This window comes from Centropristis striata, chromosome 14 (genome assembly GCF_030273125.1).
Source record: "Centropristis striata isolate RG_2023a ecotype Rhode Island chromosome 14, C.striata_1.0, whole genome shotgun sequence".
NCBI lineage: Eukaryota > Metazoa > Chordata > Actinopteri > Perciformes > Serranidae > Centropristis > Centropristis striata.
The window spans coordinates 13409330-13429562 of NC_081530.1; the positions used below are offsets into that span (position 1 = coordinate 13409330).

The 20233-nt window shown below is 38.6% G+C and overlaps 2 protein-coding genes across 2 annotated transcripts; one reads left to right on the forward strand and one right to left on the reverse strand.

Moving 5' to 3' along the window:
- Positions 1-274: 274 nt before the first annotated feature.
- On the reverse strand, positions 275-14165 carry ngly1 (N-glycanase 1). The gene is made up of 12 exons (XM_059350321.1): positions 13804-14165; positions 12223-12337; positions 10632-10871; positions 9824-9986; positions 9502-9721; positions 7820-7941; positions 5341-5486; positions 3452-3562; positions 3176-3361; positions 2641-2826; positions 744-921; positions 275-645 (listed from the first exon to the last, which is right to left on the reverse strand). The coding sequence occupies exons 1-12, from the start codon at positions 13902-13904 to the stop codon at positions 470-472; spliced, it is 1944 nt and encodes a 647-aa protein (XP_059206304.1). The 5' UTR covers positions 13905-14165; the 3' UTR covers positions 275-469.
- Positions 14166-14524: 359 nt separating this feature from the next.
- oxsm (3-oxoacyl-ACP synthase, mitochondrial) lies at positions 14525-19942 on the forward strand. The gene is made up of 2 exons (XM_059349117.1): positions 14525-16391; positions 19385-19942. Exons 1-2 carry the CDS (start codon positions 15403-15405, stop codon positions 19788-19790), a joined length of 1395 nt encoding a protein of 464 aa, XP_059205100.1. The 5' UTR covers positions 14525-15402; the 3' UTR covers positions 19791-19942.
- The last annotated feature ends 291 nt before the right edge of the window (positions 19943-20233 follow it).

The following is a 20233-nucleotide window of genomic DNA, read 5'->3' on the forward strand; positions in this document are numbered from 1 at the left end:
ATTTCACAGTTTGGCATTAGTACTTTTACTTAAGTAAGGGATCTGAATACTTTTTCCATAACTGAGCAATTGTTAGTTTATTACTAGCAGGAGAACAGGATCCACCTGAGCTGACAATTAACTCCGTGGAGTGTCTCCATGTATCACATATTACAGACACAGGCAGATGATACAGAAACTATGGCTTATGTTTTAAACCCCTTTCATGTATATTGTAGACTACATGCCCCAGGTTATTTGGCCTTTTTAATGGTAAAACATGACATCTGTACTCTGTGATAGGTACAAAACTTGTGTTTTCATTCATCTATCTCATTCATCATTAGACCATGCATATTTAATCATCTTAGGAGGACTGACACAGACTTAAATATTGCACTGAATTTACATCATACAATCTTATCATCCAAACAACAGTCAACACTGAAAAACAGACTAGACACCCCAATTTTGCTATGTAAATCAACTGTTAAGCAGCTTCAAAGTGGATGAGGATTTCAAATGAAGGCTCCTGCGTCTCCTCCGAGCTTTGTCTGAAGAGCTGAGAGTGCTGCCATGACGAGTCCCCTTCTCCACCACAGAGTTCTGCTACAACAATGAACTCTGAGGAGCCGGATAGACTCTGGAATGACTGCATATTCCCATCTGAAGGTTCAAACACAGGAGAGGAAATTATTTGGATGGATCATGTCACACAATTACATTTGGAGTATTTGATCAGAATATCTGTGGCGTAACCATACCTCCGGGGAACTCTTCAGTAATCTGGCCTGCTTGCAACTGCCAGCAGACTTTCCCAGAGTGGAAGGTCTGGCTACTTGCCATGATCGAGAGAGACTTTATCTTCATTCCCGCTGGAGCTAAGTCAAACTTCCAGCTAATTTTTCCCATTGAAGAGCCCTCTGTTCGAGCTATATACACCTGAAGAAAGAAAGAAGTTACTGTCATCTCACCCCTCACCCATTGCTGCATGCTGTTTTCACATTATTTTGTCCCTTTTTTCATGTTCCATCCTGTTTCTAATCTTAGTCAAGTTCAAAGTTATGGCAAAAAAAATTGCAGAATCTTAAGTAAGTGCTTGTTTTGGTGCTGGAGGTTTGACTGGTTTGTGAAAAACAAACACCCACTCTTGTCTCTGCAAGGTTCACACTGTCTGATAAAATCAAACAATGGCTAAAACTTCTTTCAAAATGTAAATGTGGCCAATTAGCATTATAATGGACATAGTGTGAACTATTTCATCAAAAAAGGTCACTCCTCCAGTTTTACAAACCATTATGGGGGCTATTACTCAGTTTCTAGATATGGTGATGTCTGTTGGTGAGTGCAACACTTTGGTCCAGGTAGAAAAATCTATTATTCGATGGACCGCCATGAAATTTGGTATTTCTTAAGTGTTTGTTATGCATAGACCTGTATATGGACTGCTGTGATGCCTAATGCCATCAGTCCTGTGAGCCCCAACAATGGTGAGTATACACATTCATTCATGAAGGCTGTTTCCACTACCGGGTAATACCCGGAATGAGGCGGGTCTCACTCGCCAAAACGCCCCTAATTTGAATACGAACTGTCCGGAGCCGGCTTTTGTCGGGACTTTTTTAGTCCCTGTAGAAGAGCAGGGTCTTTATTTCTCCCCTGAAAACAGCCTGGTTACTGATTGGATAGATCGCTAAGCAGGATGTGAAGTAGTACTCTACACGACGACAACAACACACGCCATTTGTAATAGCCGGCAGAGCAGTGTTCCCAACTTAGTCACTTTGTTGCTAACTTTAGCGACTTTTCAGACCCCCTTAGCGACTATTTTTCAAGAAAGCGACTGGAGCGAAATCCAGCAACTCCTTCTTACTCTTCTTAACGAGCCGGAGGCCGGCTCGTTAAGAAGAGCCGCCGTTAGCGGCAGTTAGCTACAGTTAGCTCTGTAGCAGTACAGTGTGTATGTGCTGCTCCTACAGGAGGTGTTCACTAAGCAATCTCTGTTTGTTTACAACATGCACCAGACACTCTGTGCACAGTTAGTGATGTTGTTAATTCACAATCACTATGTTTATGATCAGCGGAGACTGACTGACGTGCACAGTTAGCGACGGCGAAAACCATACGTCACCTCCTGAGTCTCTAAATCCCTCTGGGGGCTAACTTATAGTGGAGACACGCAGAGTGAGTGGACTTTTGAGAGGGTGTGGCCTGAGACTTTTCAGGTGGCCACTCCCCCCCTTGTGTTTTTTGCAGAACACAATGCAGAAAATTATGCTTGGGGTGATTTAGAAATGGTGTCTTATATTTATTTTATTCTTATTTTTTCTTCATTTCTCAGTGTTCAATTCTAGAATTGGTTGATATATAATGTATATTAAAGTAAAATATTAATTTAATATGAAAAAAATGATAAGCATTCTGAGCACCTTTATAGTCATATTGATGCATAGTCCATGTAGAAAATCGGCATCCGTCTAAAAATGCCATGGCCAGGCTTTTATCAAATGTACCCGAACTTCATGGGAGCATAATAATAAAACTTGTTGATGCAGCCTTTTTAGAGTCATCATGGTCATTCATGTTTACTATCATGAGCCATGGAATAATGAAAACATAATGTTCAATATAGATTACTTAATCAAACAATAATAAACGTACCATGAGCCAGTCTTCCTCCACCTTTCTGAAGACTGACTCCTTCCTCCACACACACTGATCCCAGCACTCAACCACCTCACAGTTGTTGGACACTCGATAGTACTGGTCTTTGGCAGCATTGTAGCGCACATGCAGCAACTTGTCACTCTTCTCCTTCTCAGTAGGAGTAAACACGTAACCTGCAGTCTGAGAAAAACACACACAGAGACATTACACACACAGACAGACATTCAACACACACACACACACACACACACACAGACACACAGACAGACACACAGACAGACACACAGACACACAGACACACAGACAGACACACACACACACACACACACACACACACACACACACACACACACACACACACACACACACACACACACACACACACACACACACACACACACACACAAAGCCTGAAACCACAGATCCTCCCCAATTCAGCCCCTAGACATAATGAAATGGACCAGAAGGTACATAACACTGACTGGAGTAAGCTCTGTCCTAACACTATAGAGTATATAATAAACTGTACCTGTGTGGAGGTCCCTGTATCAGCCGGTCTGGTCTCCCCGCGTGCGATCCTCCAGGCCAGAGAGCCAGAGTTGCGTCCGCCCAGCTCTCCTGGATTAGGTTTCTTGGGGGAAATAAACTCAACAAGCTCGACGAGCAGCCTCTCTGTTAGCTCCTTCCTTCTGTCTGGACTCAGGGACTGCTGCCTCTTCAGTATCACAGCAGATGAAAAGTGGTTTACATTAGATTGAACAAAGTAATTAGTCTTATATGAAGAGTTTAAAGGGTTAAGATTTACCGAGGCATTAAGCCCGTTAATGGTGTGCCGCAGCCAGGCCTCCTGAACCCTGGTCCTTCTCGACAAAACCTCTGGATGTTTGCAGGAGTACCTCCATGTCACATCCACCACCTGCATCATACACACATGGTCAAGTATGAACTGTCTGCTGATCCTGGAAGTTAATTGTTGCCTAAACAACGGTAAACCACAACAGCTCTTTGCTGATTGGACCAAGGGGGGCGCTAGGCATTACAGGTGAATGTAAACAGACAAACAGAAAATCATAACTTCCACATTCAAGGACATAACAAAAGGCAACATTTTGCGCTTACATTGAACATCACAACATTTACAGATTTTATTTCACAACTCAAAATAATCAGTGATAGAAAACTCCGTCCAAGATTCTATAATCCTCCAAAACAAACCACTATAGACAGCATAAAATCATACTTTCGTCAATTAATTCCAGTCATATACGGTAGAATATAAATTTCCATCTCTCCTCTTATCTTAATATCACCAAAAAAAAGGTGGAAGTCTGTGATTCTCTGGAGAGATTGTTTATGTTTAAACTCAATACTCAAACATATACTCAAACACAAGCTCACAGAGATGGGAGTGGATCTTTCCTTCATCTCCTGGATCACAGATTACCTGACAGGAAGACCACAGTATGTCAGGTTGGGGAACTGTGTTTCTGGGACATTAATGAGCAGCACAGGGGCTCCACAAGGGACTGTTCTGGCTACATTCCTGTTCACACTGTACACAGGGGACTTCAAATACAACTCTGCCACATCCAGAAGTACTCGGGCAACACTGCTATTGTGGCGTGTATCAGGAATAGACAGGAATCTGGAGTCACAAGAACTATCTCCTACTCTCCTACCTCAAAGACTAAGGAAATTATCATAGATTTCCACAGGTTCAAGCCCCCTCTTCAGCCAGTGAATACCTGTGGGGTGGACATGGAGGTGGTGCCAAGTTCTAAGTATCTAGGTGTATACCTGGATAATAAGTTGGACTGGTCCCTAAACACAGACGCTCTCTACAAAAAGGGGCAGAGCTGCCTCTTTTTCTTCTTGAAGCTCAGATCTCTGGACATGTGTAGTAAGATGCTGCAGATGTTTTATCAGTCTGTGGTGGTAGTGTGTTGTTTTATGCTCCAGTCTGCTGGGGAGGCAGCATCACACACAGAGATGCAAGGCGGTTGGACAGACTGGTCTAAAGAGCTGGTTCTGTGGTTGGAGCCAGGTTGGACACACTGGAGGAGGTGGTGGAGAGATGCACTGTCAAGATGTTCCAGGCCATCCTGAAATACCCGGATCATCTGCTACACAAAACCTTTATGGACCAAAAAAACAGCAGTGGACGGCTCCTCTCTCTTTGGTGCAGGACGGAGAGATTCAAAAGATCCTTCTCTCCTACAGCCATCAGGCTGTCTCATTCTAACAGAGATTCTACCAGACTAACCGAATTTACCCTCGGGGGATGAATAAAGCCATTTTGATTTGATTTGATTTATACACCCCTTCCCATCATACATAGGGTTAGCTTAGCCTATGGAGAGATATTCACTCAGGCTACGTTTACATGATGACGGTCTGAACAGAAGACGCAAAAGTGGCGTCGCGTCTTCAACTTTTCCACTTTGGAAGGTGGTTTCAGATTTTTGCGTTTTTAAGCCCCAAAAACGCCGTCACCGTCTAAACGAAAGGCACTTCCGTTAAAAATATTTTGTTGTTTTTACCCGCAAGCGTCCTTGTGTAAACGGGGCCTAAATGTTAATAAAGGAAGGAATTGCAGAGTCCACCTTTAAGGAAACGACACTTTTTACTTTTGTTCATATGACAGTTTTTTCAGCAACAGCAGTAATAGTTGTGTGTAGTGTCCATTTGTCTCACCTGGTCCTTAGAGAAAGCCAGAACATAGGCCAGTTTCTTCTTCCAGCCAACCTCATACAGTAGGGGCTTATCACAGCCATTCTCACAGGAGTCACAGTGCAGCCAGCGACGCTGAGAGACGGAGTAAATCTCTGTCCACACATGGTCTGAAACGTCACAGAAAACCAAACTGATTTTTACTGATCTATTGTTGTCACATCAGAGCAAGTCTGAAGGTACATTTTTGTGATGACAGTACTGTGATGACATGTTCTTAATATATGAAACTTGTGGGATGATACCAATACAATTAGCATTTAGTGTCTTTAATATTTATATTATTTAAAAAGGTAGAAATTGTGTTTCATAGAATTCTATTCTGAACACACCTCTCGGCTTAGATGTCGGTTACGATAACAATATTAATGCCAAATGTCAGAGTTCATTCTTGATCTTCAATGTAAATCTTATAATAATAATAAAAAAGGTGTATATTTGTAATTCATCCATTAAAAAAATTATTTCTGGTGTCTTATGAGCATTACAGTCTAGGGCTGGGTGATATGACCTCAAATCAATAACTAATTGAACATTTTACCATGATAACGATTCATTAAGAATTATTTTGTTTTTGTTTTTGGCCCTCATAGTTAAATGCTGGGACATTTTATTTCTAATAAAATAGTGCACATCTTTCATAGGAAAAGCACAAAGAAGAACTATGTTGTAGTTATGATTTGAATATTGAGAACTGAAATCAAAGAATAGCTTGAAATGAAATTTAGTTTTAATGTAGAAATCAACTTCTCAAAGAGGAGAAAATAAATAACTTTAATTTTTTCCAAGCGTTTTTTCTGCAGTGTTTATTGCTTTGAAACAGCAGTTGGCAAAAACTCAACTCAAGGTCTTGTTTTCTAGAGCTTCCAACCACATCTTCACTGCTTCTTTTAGTGGATGGTGTTTGCTCAGTTGTAAGTTCTGTTTGGGGCCGAAACTAATTATTTTTTTAAATTACCAATTAATCTGCTGAATAACCGTTTTGTCCATCAAATATCAGGAAACGTTAAAAAACAAAAAAGGGCAATTATATTGGTCAGAGCTCAAGATAACATATTCAAATGTCTAACGTTGTCTGATTGACAGTCCAGAACCCAAAGATATCCAGTTCATTGTCATAAAGACCTTTTTTTAGCCTTTTTAATACATTTTCTAATTCATTTACTGCCAATAAACTAATCCTGTGGATCTCAACCAGGGTCCAGGGACCACTGGGGGTTCTTGAGGGAATTCCAGGGGGTCCACAGAAAAATGGGGAATAGTTCTTTTAACTATAAGAATAGTGAAGTATAGAAGTGAACCCAGCCTGAGTAAGAGTCTTAAGAATGTTAAGAGTGACTGTTCTGTTCAGAGGTTTTGTGCTCAACCCCACTGCACCACAAAGTCTAACTGCAGTAACTACATTTTTGGTCAAAATTGAGTAATAAATAAAAATGAACCCCTTGATGTCTGTTTTATCTTGTGACAGAGTTTTAGATTTCAATTTTGCTTTATTTCAGAGAAATAAACCACAAAATCCAACTCAAAACCAAGCAGTAATTGCACTTACCACAGTCTGCTCTGGATATATATACATACTAATTTAAACATAAAAAATAATAGAAATGATACGTTTATTTGATAGGGAAATTATTATCTAGATAGTGAAGTAAAAAAGTGAGATAAAATTATATTAAGACTAAAATATAAAATTTCTTTATAATATTAAGTCTAAAATTCGCACATCTTTGAATAGAGTTGTTATACTTTTAAATAAACTGATAAAAAAATCAATTTGAAAATGTTTATTCACTGAAAACTAAATATTAAAGCTGAAAGAAGACAACACATTGATGTTACTGCACTCTGTTTTTTCATTACTAATAGAACCTTTTACAGTGATGCAGTAACTACATTTTTGGGGTCAAAGGTCAAATTAATCATCGTGATTTTTGAGCATAAAAATTACATCATCAATACATGTAGAAATAAGTGTTATATCACTTGTCTACATAAAACCAATTTGGCTGGCCATTTAAAAAACGTTTTGAAAAAACTATGAAGCAGTATTTCTCAGTTACCTTTTGCGTAGTTACTTTAGTTAGACTTTGTAGGGCAGTGTAGTTGGCAACAGAACTCTGGTTGAAATCATATCTGACAAACATCCTTTCAGATGCAGGTCCTTGAAGTGAAGTGGTATTTCAATCACATGAAAAAGGGTTGAGATCAACTTGACTAATCGATTAATCAACTAAACATTGCAGCTCGAGTGGTGATAACGGTACTGAAGACTGGAAGATATGGGTGAAAGTTCCCAAAAATTAGGTGGACCTACAGTTGAGATACGTTTTTAATCAAAAGTCAACCACGCTTCCTCCTCAGCCCTGTAAAGTACACTGCTGCTTTTCTCTGCACAACAGAAAATCTAATCAGAAATGTGCAAATCTCTCAGTCATGTACATACCTGTGCTGTCCCATATATATCTGGCCTCGAGGCCAAGGGCTCTGCAGCACAGTGTGAAACAGTTAGCCCACTCCCCGCAGCGCCCTCTCCTGCTTTCAAGAAGCTTCTCAGGATTGTTGTACCTGGTATTAACAATACAGAGGAAACAAAACTAATTCATACGCTTTATGGCTGTTTGCAGAAAAAGTTTTACCCCTCACCATTATACTGTAAACCATGGGTCTCAAACTCGTGGCCCTCGTGACGATATTTTGTGGCCGCCACCTTGATATGAAAGTTTAGTGTGAGTTTTATATGAATGTCTCTTTACCGTGTTGTGTGTAGAAGGTCCCTTTATTGCTCCAGCTGGAGCTTTGTTTCATTTGTGTCTATGACGACGTTAACAAAAAGAAAGGCAGCTGCTACCGGATCGTTTATTATCTGCCGTGTTGTTGTTACCGCAAGAAGTGGAAATGTTATGGAATGTAATTTTGTGTCTTTTTTAATAATTTTGTGTCTTTTTTTTTGTAATTTTGTGTCTTTTTCTAATAAATTTGTGTCTTTTTTTGTAATTTTGTGTCTTTTTCTAATAAATTTGTGTCTTTTTTTTGTAATTTTGTGTCTTTTTCTAATAAATTTGTGTCTTTTTTAGTAATTTTGTGTATTTTTTGGTAATTTTGTTTCTTTTTAAAATAATTTAGTGTTTTTTCAGTCATTTTGTGTCTTTTTTAGTCATTTTGTGTCTTTTTTGGTAATTTTTTTGTCTTTTTAAAGTAATTTTGTGTCTTTTTAACGTAATTTAGTGTCATTTTGTGTCTTTTTTTGTAATTTTGTGTCTTTTTTGGTCATTTTGATACTGCCTCCAGCGGCCCCAGGTAATTTGAGTTTGAGAGCCCTGCTGTAAACTGTAATAACAGGCATTATCGTAGAAATTTTTACTTTCCGACAGTCCTTGAAGGGATCATAGGTTCTGAAAGTTTTTGTTAGAAGAAGCAATCAAAACGAAGCTTTATTCTACATGTCTCATTTAATAATGTTGGCATAAATAAAGCGTTTAGAACAGGGGTCGGCAACCTTTACGAACCTTATTTTAAGCCTGAGAATAAAGATAACACGGCCTACTAGGTCTAAATTAGCCTACCAACATTAATAATAGGTCATAATGAGCATTTCTTTTTTATGATTTTGTATGATTTTTGTATGAAATATCTCAGGAGATTTGGAATCGAAAGCTAGCCTAATGAGTGAAACTCAAAACTAGACTTGAAGTCGGCAAAATGTAAAATTTAAGGTGCCGACCGGTAGATTTTCATAAGCTATAATGCAAATTTTAGTTGATTAAAATGTTTTTTAAAATCTTTTTACAGCCATGTATAATCTAGACATTTTTACAATTGAAGAATACAAATCACTTTGGGCCAACACCAATGAAAAATAAAATTTTAAATGTAAAGAATTTGTCTAATTTTTTTTGTCACAGCCACATGGAGCCACTGCAGACGGCCTGAAGAGCCTCATGTGGCTCTGGAGCCGCAGGTTGCCGACCCCTGGATTAGAATAACTAGATCCTGTTAAAAACATTCATTCAAGGGGGAAAAAAGCAAAACACCTTGAGTTGGCTTGGGTTTCAGTGGGTTAATCCTACTGTTAACCTCAAAAACTATTTCACTGCAGTAGTAAGAACAAGTCAAAATGTTGCAGACCTGGGGAATCTGGTGGAGAGTCGGCAGCTCTGACAGTAGTGGTTCTCCACTCGCTGGGCTCCCCAGCGGAGGTCTTCAGTGGTAGGACTGAGGGAGCCATTGTTCTTGGTGGGGCCATTGCAGCTGCTGCAGGGCAGACAGTCCACCCAGGAGAAGAAGTCCTGTTTGAACCATCTGAGCAACTCCAACACCAGGAATTCTTCTATTCCAAGTTTACATTCTACAATCAGGAAAGCAAGTCAGCTGGTTACTATGAACCACTGTTTAAAGGAAGATGCATAGAATCTGTATGAAGCAGATTTAAAACTGTTTACAACTTAACCTGGATCGGCTTCTTTGGCCTCCTTCAGCTTGTGTTCAGCAGCAGAGGACATCTGCTGGTGAGGGATGCAGCCCCTGGCTTTCTGCTGCAGCTCAGGGTTTTCATACAGCATCACATGCTGGAAGTTTGACTGGAGAGTCACAAAAAAGCTCATACTGCTCTCCTGAATGAAAGACAAGAACATTTTTTAACCCACAATAACAACCCACATTGAAACGGGTGTAACAAACACTTTATATGTTTTAGAATCTCCCATTCAGCTTGATGCTTGACAGTAACTAATTAAGTCCCTAAGCAACACATACTCAACAGCCTGGTGTGGTGGTAATGTGACTTTCCAAAATGTGGCTGTGACTCGACATGTGAAAAAGTATCTAATTTCAAAAAGCGTATTTTTTGTTACGAGGCTAAGTTTAAACCGATTTAACAATTCTAATCCGTTAATAGGGAGCACAGAAACACACAGCAAGCATTAAATAACATGGGAGATGAATGAGGGTTGTTTTTGACCCATGTTGTGCTTTAGAAGGGGGGTCAATATGTTGTGCATCAAAGAGTTAATATTGATTATGATCATGGAAAATAAAGCCCCACAATAACAAATTACATTTGGCAAAGCACACCTTTATGACTTATTGCACACACAAAGGCCATCATCTGCAACTATTTTTTGTAGTTTATATGGCTAAGCCTTGTTTAAATGATAATTTAAATTGGAATTGTATTATCAAACCAGCTACTGTTTCAACTGTTAACATTTCAGATATGTTCAGTCACAATTTTATACCAAGAATGAGCACATCTTTACCAAGGATGAAGGCTGTAGTGGAGGTGGTGTAATTGGCTGGCTGGAAGCAGTAGCACTGCTCTCTGGTGCTGATGTTGAGGCTGATGTTGAGGCTGAGGCTGAGGCTGGAACAGCCTGAGCAGTAGGTTGGACAGCTTGTCCTGCAAGCAGCCTTTGCTCCCTCTCTGCTGCTATGGATTCCCTGATTAGCTTCAGCTGTTCTACTGATGCAGACTTGGGAAACACCAGGTGGGTCTCTGCCTGGAAAGAGGTGCAAGAGGTCATAATATTTACTCACAGTTGGGCCTATGTACAGATGACCAAGTAGACCTTTGGCAATGATGTAGGTGGAATATTGGCTTTAACTTATTTGTTAGAAATAACCTGTTATTCTGTCTATTATTCTGTCTCTGTTGTCTGTCTCTGTGGACGTGGGTCGCTGTCTGTTGACATACGTAACTATCTATGCCAGGGATGGGCAACTTAAATGCTGGAGGGGGTCACAATTTTTCATGGACACTACCACAGGGCCACATATAGGACCGTGCACTTAACCAGATATGATGAAACTGCAATTTTAAATATGTTTACAGTGCAGTAACTTAACATATTTCATGCTCAAATGCATGTATAACAGTGTAAATAGGAATACAAAAGGTTTGAAGCAAATAAAAAATAACCACTTACTGTGATTTCTTCTTTTTCTTCAATGCAAAAACAGCAGACCAACATTAATTGTAAGAAGTCATTTTGTGCATTTTTACACTGCACTTTTAAGATTTCATGCTCAAATGCATGTAGTTGTACTGAGGGCCACTTCAAGAGAGGGTGCAGGCCGTATGCGGCCCCCGGGTCTCCAGTTGCCCATCCCTGATCTATGCATACGTGGTTCACTGTCTGTGTGTGTGTGTGTCCTCTCTGTGCATGCAAGATGCTTTGATACAATGATCATGTGCTAATATTGTTTTTTAAACTATGATTAAACTAAATAAATGTACTGCATCTGCTTAAACTTCCTCTGCCCTATTTAGAGTAAGATTCTATAACCACAAAAGGATATATTTTATGTTTGATTGTTTTGTTGCAAAATCTGTGTCTCCAATAATATCTCTGCAAGGCAGGAGTTTATGTTTTGAAAGTTTTGTTAACAGGTCAGGTAACATATGTTGTGCTGAGCAGAAAGAGAACTGTCTTCTCTGCTTGGTGACATGACGTGTCCACGTATGCAATAAACTGACAAATCAACGGATTGAAAGGAGGCGACTTCTGGAGAGTTCTACCTACATTCTTAGTAAACCTCTGTTAAGATGTAAAAAGGGTTCAAGGGATAGTAGACTGGTCCAGACCTCATGAACTGACCAGCCTAATGTGATGTCAGGGACGTGTAGATTGAACCCAGAGACTCTGTAACTGCACATTTCTTGACGTGTTGTAATAAAATGAAGCTAAACTGAGAACTCGTCGTCTCCTGCTCATCATTCCCCATCAGACGATTGGCGAGGAGAAATAGGTGAGGATTTTGTGTTGGAGTCAGATAATTTAATTTTAAAGGTTTCCTCAATGCATTTATCAACATATTACAGTAGATATCTGACAGTAACATATGAATTACCTCCTGAAATCCCATTTCAAAAAGGCATTCCACTGCACCTTTGATGGGCAACAGCTTGGTAGAGAATGTAGGATTGCCTATGCGGATCGATCTGTACTTCTCCTCATTGGGATACCTGTTGGGAGATTGCATCATATGAGGAAGCAGAGCTTATCCAGGGACAGAAGACACTCTTACTCTGTAAAACAACTAGTGTTGTTGGCTATTGTACACATGTGGAAGTAAAATCAAACTTTACAGATACCTGCTTTACCATTGCACAAAAGCAAAAATCTTCTTACACTGATATTTCACGCGACTCATCTATACTGCCCTACAAAGTCTAACTGCAGTAACTACACAAAGGGTAAAACTGAGAAAAACTGTTTTAAAGTTATTTAATGTTTTTTAACTGGCCAGCCAAATGTGTTATAGGTAGGTCAGTGATATGACACTTATTTCTACATGTATTGATGATGTCATTTTTATGCTCAAAAATCATGATGATTTATTTGACTGTTGACCCAAAAACGTAGTTACTGCCCTCTGGTTTTGCTGTAAAAGGTTCTAATAGTAATGCAGAAACAGAGTGCAGGAACTATAATGTTGTTGTCTTCTTCCAGCTTTTATATTTTATTTTCAGTGAATAAACATTTCCAAATTAATTTTGATAAAAGTGTATTTAAAAGTCTATAACAACTCTATTCAAAGATTTGTGTATTTTAGACTTAATATTCTAAAGTAATATGTTTTAGTCTTAATATCATTTTATCTCACTTTTTACTTAATCACTATCTAGATAATAATTTCTCTATCAAATTAACTTCTAATATCTATTATTCTCGAGTATATGTAGGGTCTTATAGTCTTAACTATTTAACACAATGAAGAAATACAAGGCTACACAGTTTTATGTATAAATTCGTACATATATATCCAAAGCAGACCATGGTAAATGCAATTACTGAGTTGGATTTTGTAGTCATTTGTTGTAATTATTTGTCCGAATTAAAGCAAAATTGATATCTAAAACTTTGTCACAAGATAAAACAGACATCAAGGAGTTCATTTTTAGTTATAACTCAATTTCAACCAAAAATGTAGTTCCTGCAGTTAGACTTTGTAGGGCAGAATACACGTTAACTCCACATATGACACATATGAAACATATGACAACTTAAGACATGTACCTCACTCCGCAGCGTTTTTCAGATTCAAGTCAGGAAAGGTAACGTTAGAGACGAATATAGAAATTATAACTATTTAAAACAAGTTATTTCCAAGTCACTTGTATGACGAATTACCCGGAACACCTTAGTGATCGTTACTTAAGGCAGGTAGGGATTTTCCATGCATGGGCGGGTCCTGATACACAAGGAGAACTAGAAATAGCAGATTTTTCAACAGAGTCTGGTTTGAGGCTGTGTGTAAACAGCAGCAGCGGCTTAAGTACAGCGATGTTGGCTGTAGTGACAGTTAGCCTGCTGACGACACAATATTAGCCACTTTATTTGTAATGTAGAGGAGAAAATCTCAGCTTATCTAACACATAACATCTCAACACACCGCTAGTCTATTGCGTTTTTAACTTCACAACCTTACCTTAAAATGTTGTCCGCGTATGTAAGCAACAACTTTGCAACGTCTAGGAAGACTTCATTTGGATTTTCACACAACGTTACCACTGCAGGTGACTCAGCCATACTAGTGTTTATTAACAAACTAAAAAGTCCTGTCTCCTTCTAGTATGGGAGCTAGCCTTAATGCTAATGGTGCAATTTTGGCTACTAGATGTTTTGGGTCCTGGCTTTAGCTGACCTATCACCGCCTGAATAATAAAAATATATATATTTAAATATATATAGAATTGTATAATACCATTATTCTGTTTCATGGCGCACAATCATTTGTTTTCTTGCTCTGTCGGTTTGGTTACAGCTGGAAATGTAACATTTTACATGTCAAATGAATCTGGCGATCAAAACGCTACCTGGGGGTTGTTTTAATTTTTTTCCAATGCTTTATTGAAAATTACAAAAATAAACATTTCTGGCACGTTTTTCACAGTACATACCTTGCATAAGTGTAAAAAGAATGCTAGGTGAACATCAACATCAACTTATAATAATAACACCAATATTGTGAACATCAATCAACAGTACAATTTATAATAATAACACCAATATTGTAAATTCAGAGCAGTTGAAATTAAATAAAAAATAAATACAAAAATAAAACACATATAAAACACTATAAATGTTGTTTTCAATAAGGGGAATTCGAATTAGTTTTAACTGTTCATTTCAGTGGGAAAAAAAATGTCAAGATATATAATTTTTGTGCCTTTGTTATGCTGCGTTCGATTGCACTCGGAACTCGGATGATCCGACCTCCGAGTCGGAAAAGTGCAAAAGAACGGCCCTTGAACTCGGGATTCCGACTCGGGAATTCGGGTAGGATCCAAGCAGCCCGAGTAGGTCGGAAAGACGTGGAAAACGTCAAAGCAAAACAGGTGGTAAACAGTCACGTGTAGGATTACTTTGTAGTGGTATTTTCACCCCCACTCTTTTAATTAAAGAGTTTGTGTGAGAGTAGTAGGGACGAAAAAGCACAGTAAACGTGTAAAAAAATTATAGTTGTTCCCATATTTAAACTACATTAGTCTATGAGGTGTAATACTGCACTTCTTTTTGTTATATCCCGGAAATTGATAAGATTTAATTATATATTTGTCTCTTAAGTATTTGCAGAGCACAATTCCACCCTATATTTGGACCCAGAGAGGACACAACCATTTAACTGTATGTTGTACCAGGCAGCTGATGTACTTCCCTAGAATCATTTTCAAATACTCGAAAGACATCCAAACAAACATCAATTTGCTGTGGCAATTTGCAATCTTGCCATGTTTTCCGAGGTTGAGCAATGAAACGCATTTACCTCGGAAGTCGGGATTTCCAACTCGGATCTTTCCGAATTCCGAGTGCAATTGGACGCAGCATAACAGAGTGCGTAGGTTGTTACAGGAAGGTTCAAGGACTCGTTGCGTCGTTTCATTAATGTATTCACGTTGACGCAGTGACGTGCGAGTACGTTAAAACGTGTATATTAGCGTCTAGAGGATATCCCAACGTTTGCTTTATACATGTTTGTGTTTGGTATGATTCGAGGATTCACCAAAGCTACCAGCTAGCTGACAGCATGTCTCTATCACTTTCCTGCTGGACTAAACTCCAGCTGAGAGCACACAGCACGAGGACACTTCTTCAGAAGACCGTGTGTGTTTGTCCACAGCAAGACTCCAGACACTATAGCAGTGGAAAGCCCAGAAGAAGGGTTGTTATTACTGGCATAGGGTTAGTGTGTCCTCTGGGCACAGGGACTGGACTAACCTGGGAGCGCCTGATTAAAGGCCACAGTGGGATTGTTGCTCTTCACTCACAGGAGTACGACACTGTTCCCTGTAAAGTGGCAGCACTGGTGCCCAGAGGAAATGAACAGGGTCAGTTTCAGGGAGAGAAATTTGCAACTCGTGGGGAGATCAGTAGCATGTCCCCAGCCACATTAATGGCCCTCGGTGCTGCTCAGCTGGCTCTGGAGGACTCAGGCTGGTGCCCCCAAACCCCAGAGGAACAGCTCAATACTGGGGTGGCTGTGGGCATGGGCATGGTGTCTTTAGATGAAATTGCTCGTACCTCCACTGACTTCCAACAGAAGGGCTACAAAAAAGTCAGTCCCTTCTTTGTGCCTCGTATCCTTGTAAACATGGCTGCTGGACACATAAGTATCAAACACAAACTCAAGGGTCCCAACCATGCAGTTTCCACAGCATGCACCACAGGTGTACACGCCATAGGTGATGCTGCCAGGTTTATTGTCCATGGGGATGCAGTTGCTATGGTTTCAGGGGGGACAGAATCCTGTGTGGGGCCTCTGTCAATGGCAGGTTTTGCCAGGGCACGGGCCCTCGCCACTAAATGGAATGACAACCCCACCCAGGCGTCAAGACCCTTCCATCCAGAGAGAGAGGGCTTTGTGATGGGTGAAGGAGCAGCGGTGCTCCTCCTGGAGGAGCTGGACCATGCAGTGGAAAGAGGAGCCAGGATCTACGCTGAGATCCTGGGTTATGGACTCTCGGGGGATGCCAGTCACATTACCGCACCCACTGCCGATGGAGACGGAGCATTTAGGTGATTCAGTTTGATTTTTTCTTCTTTCTTCTTTTTCTTCTTCTTTGATGTTTGTTTTTAAGCACATTTTCTACTTACATTTTACATTTTAAAATAATATATATGTAACCAAACTCCTAAAACTCATTTAACCCATAAGAACCCATGGTGACACCCGTGTAACAAACACATTAAATCTTCTATAATCTCCTATATTCAGTTTTATGCTTCACATTAACTCATTAAATCCCTAAGCGACGCATACTCAACACCCTGGTGTGGTGGTCATGTGACTTAGACAAGAAGTGACTTCCCCAAAATATGAGTGTGACTTGAAACAGAAATGTGAAAAAGTAGATAATTTCAAAAAGCTTATTTTTTCTTACTAGGCTAAGTTTAAACCAGTTTAACAATTCTAATCCGTTAATAGGGTGTCCTGTATTGCATTTAACTTTTTCTGACCATATTTCCTGAACAAATTAAAGTCACAATTTTGATATATGTTATGGAGATACAAACAAAAAGGCAAATGGTTGTTTTTATTTATTATTATTTTGTTACTTAAACCTCAAGTCCAGGAGATTTTAGTTCAAGTTTGTCAACTTCCTATGCGTTCATTTCTGTCTGTGTTTAGCATCTTTCAGTCTGTCCTTACACCACATGTATGGCTCCTTTTCATCATTTTCATTCTATTTTAGTTAACAAAGTATAAAGCTGCCAGGAACCGAAAATACAAACAAACGACACGTGTCTATGGAAATGTACTTTTTTTCTTTCTTTTTTTAAACCATTTATTCACACAAAAACAGCAGAAAAAATAATAAATAATAAAACTACAAAACAGTCTATTTGCATGTAAATTAAAAATAATAATATTTTTCATTGTAGAAAGAGAATTCACATTTTAAAAATGGTCTAGAAACATAAATGACACTTTCAACTGGCTTTCTCAGCTTGTCTACATATCATATATAAATAAAGGTATTACTGTAAATAAAACGTGTATTTTAGATAAATAGATGGACTCAAGGGGGTTAAAGACAAATCTGAAAAATAATTTTGATGGATGTTTTGGAGTTGCAAAGAAAAAGGCAAATTTGTGTTCGTGTAAGCAGAAAAGGTGTCTAGTTTTTTTTTATTTTAAAATAAGAAATATAAACATAAATACCATAAATGCCCAATGTAACATATATGTTACATCACAGATCTTTGACATTTAGGGGTAGATTTTTTTTTTAAAACATCATAAATGTGTTCTATGTGGTCCACTTGGTCTGTGGTATATCCCCCATTCTTTTCCTTTAAGGATAAATAGGTCTGGGTTCTTCTGGGTTAAGAAGTGGTTTCCAACACAACCTGGGGGTGGTGGAGGTTGATTATTGAGAGGGGTCACAAGATGTAGCGTACTACTATTCATCAAACAGAATGTTTAGGGGTGAGCTACAGAGTGTTGGAGATATTTACCATATCTGTTCTCTTCTCTCACATCTATTAGGGCTATATGACACTTCACTTAAAAAACCAGGGTTATTATAGTTAACGAAAACTAGAATTGAAAAAACATTTTCGTTAACTGAAATATTGTGTGGTTAAAAAACTGGGATGTCGACACTCAAACCAGAATTCAAAACACCCAGAACTGTAAGAGTTAATAACTTTATTGGGGCTAAGATGGATAAACCAAAGGAAATAATGGCAACATTTATTATGACCTCTTTGAGTCTGGCACCCAACACAAAGCCCATTACAAAAAAACTAAAACTAACACTTAAACTAATAAAAACTAAACTAAAACCAAGCATTTTCAAAGCAAACTCACTTTAAAAAATGAATGAAAACTAACTGAATTTGAAAACAAATTTCACAACGAAATTAAAACTTAAACAAATGAAAAATCCAAAACTATTATAACCTTGTTGCAAACTCAACATCAATGTCTCTTATCAGAAATCAGACCTTGTTGTGAGCAGTTTAATGTAGGAAGTGTACTAAAAGAGATAAAAGAAGTAAAAAGACAAGAGAGAACAGACATCTCTACAGCTGATGTATTCAACACTCAGCAACTCACACCGAAAAAATCTAGATTGATAAATGGCAATACAGGAAAGAGAAAAAATATGCATTTTTGATTTTGGGTGAACTGTCCATTTAACAGCAGACAAAAGCACACACACACCACACACAATCATGTATATTTTTTTCCACAATAGTTGATTTTATTTTGTGATTTAAGTTTCTGGTAATTTTTAAACCTAGTACAAATGTGTATTTCATGGGACACAGTACAATTTTAAAAACGGCCAAAAAAGATAAAGGAAACACAGGATTACATGGATATATAAACAAAAAGAACAACAACACCCCAGTGTTCCTTTAGACTAAACTCCATGAGGCCAGTTTCAGTTTGATGATGATATACCAAGTAAAACTGGAGTCAAGCTCAAATATATTTAGTATAAAATGATAGAACTGGATGTAATCATCTTATATGTTATATTTGCAAATTTTGTTCACATTTGCAACATTTAAAATTCTTCATTGAGCATGATAGTGTTTTGAAAGTAAAAAAAAGATTCAAAATCACATTTTATGTTGGACTAAAGGACTAAAAAAGACACAAAACGAACAAAAAAGACACAAAATGACAAAAAAAAAGACACAAAATGCCTGAAAAAAGACAAAAAATGACCAAAAAAGACACAAAATGACCCAAAATGACAAAAATGTTTACGCTAAACACACAAGACACAATTGGTTTTTCTTTGTTTCTTTTTGGTTCAAAATGCTGATCCAGTAAGTCAGAATAAAAAATCAATTATTTTTAGGTCATATAAGTGAGGTTTGTGCTGGGAAAAAATATACCAACATGGCATTTAAACATTTTTAAGTGGTGTATACAGGCAGGATGAAAAGGATTCAGAAATGGACAAAATAGCCCAAAACTCCATGGAGTTAATAATTATCCAAACTGTTAGACCCACTTCTGAGTACAATTTTGTCCACTATCTTTTCAGATGCATGTCTGCAGCCCTCAGAGACGCTGGAGTCTCACCTTCAGATGTCACATATGTGAACGCTCACGCCACATCTACACCTTTGGGTGACGCAGCCGAAAATGCAGCCATTAAGAGGCTCTTCCAGCAAAGTGTTGACAACCTGGCTGTCTCCTCCACCAAGGGAGCCACAGGACATTTGCTTGGCGCTGCAGGGGCCCTGGAGGCAGCGTTTACCGCTCTGGCCTGCTACCATGCGGTCCTGCCACCAACTCTCAACCTGGACCGCACTGAGCCAGAGTTTGACCTGAATTATGTTCCCTGCACATCGCAGACATGGTACACTCAGGGCCGACGGCTCGCCCTCACAAACTCCTTTGGATTTGGCGGCACCAACGCCTCACTGTGTCTCACCAGCATTGGATGACACACTCATTCTAAAGTCTGTATTCTTCACCTCTGGTATGATAGAACACACAAACATCCAGCAGAATGAATCCATTTTTAGTGAAAGTCTAACTGACTGCAAGACAGAAAACATTCAGGCTTTGAACAAAGATTAAAATCCTTGTAACAATGTTTTTGTTTCTGTCTTTTTACATGAAAATGGTCAAATTTCAAAGCTGTGAATGTGAGAAACTGTTTTAGGCCTTTATGTAAGAGCAGTCATGCTCTTTTTGGAGTGTTCGGTTTGTGTGTTACTTTGCTCACCAATATGATTTTTGCACTCTGTGTCCCACTGACTGCACTTACCAATGAATCTGCCCATTTTATTCATGCTTAATAGTTTAGTCCATGAAATAGCAAAATGTATAATATATTCAAAAAAATAATGGAGAAAAATACCCATAATACTCATAAGTCAAAATT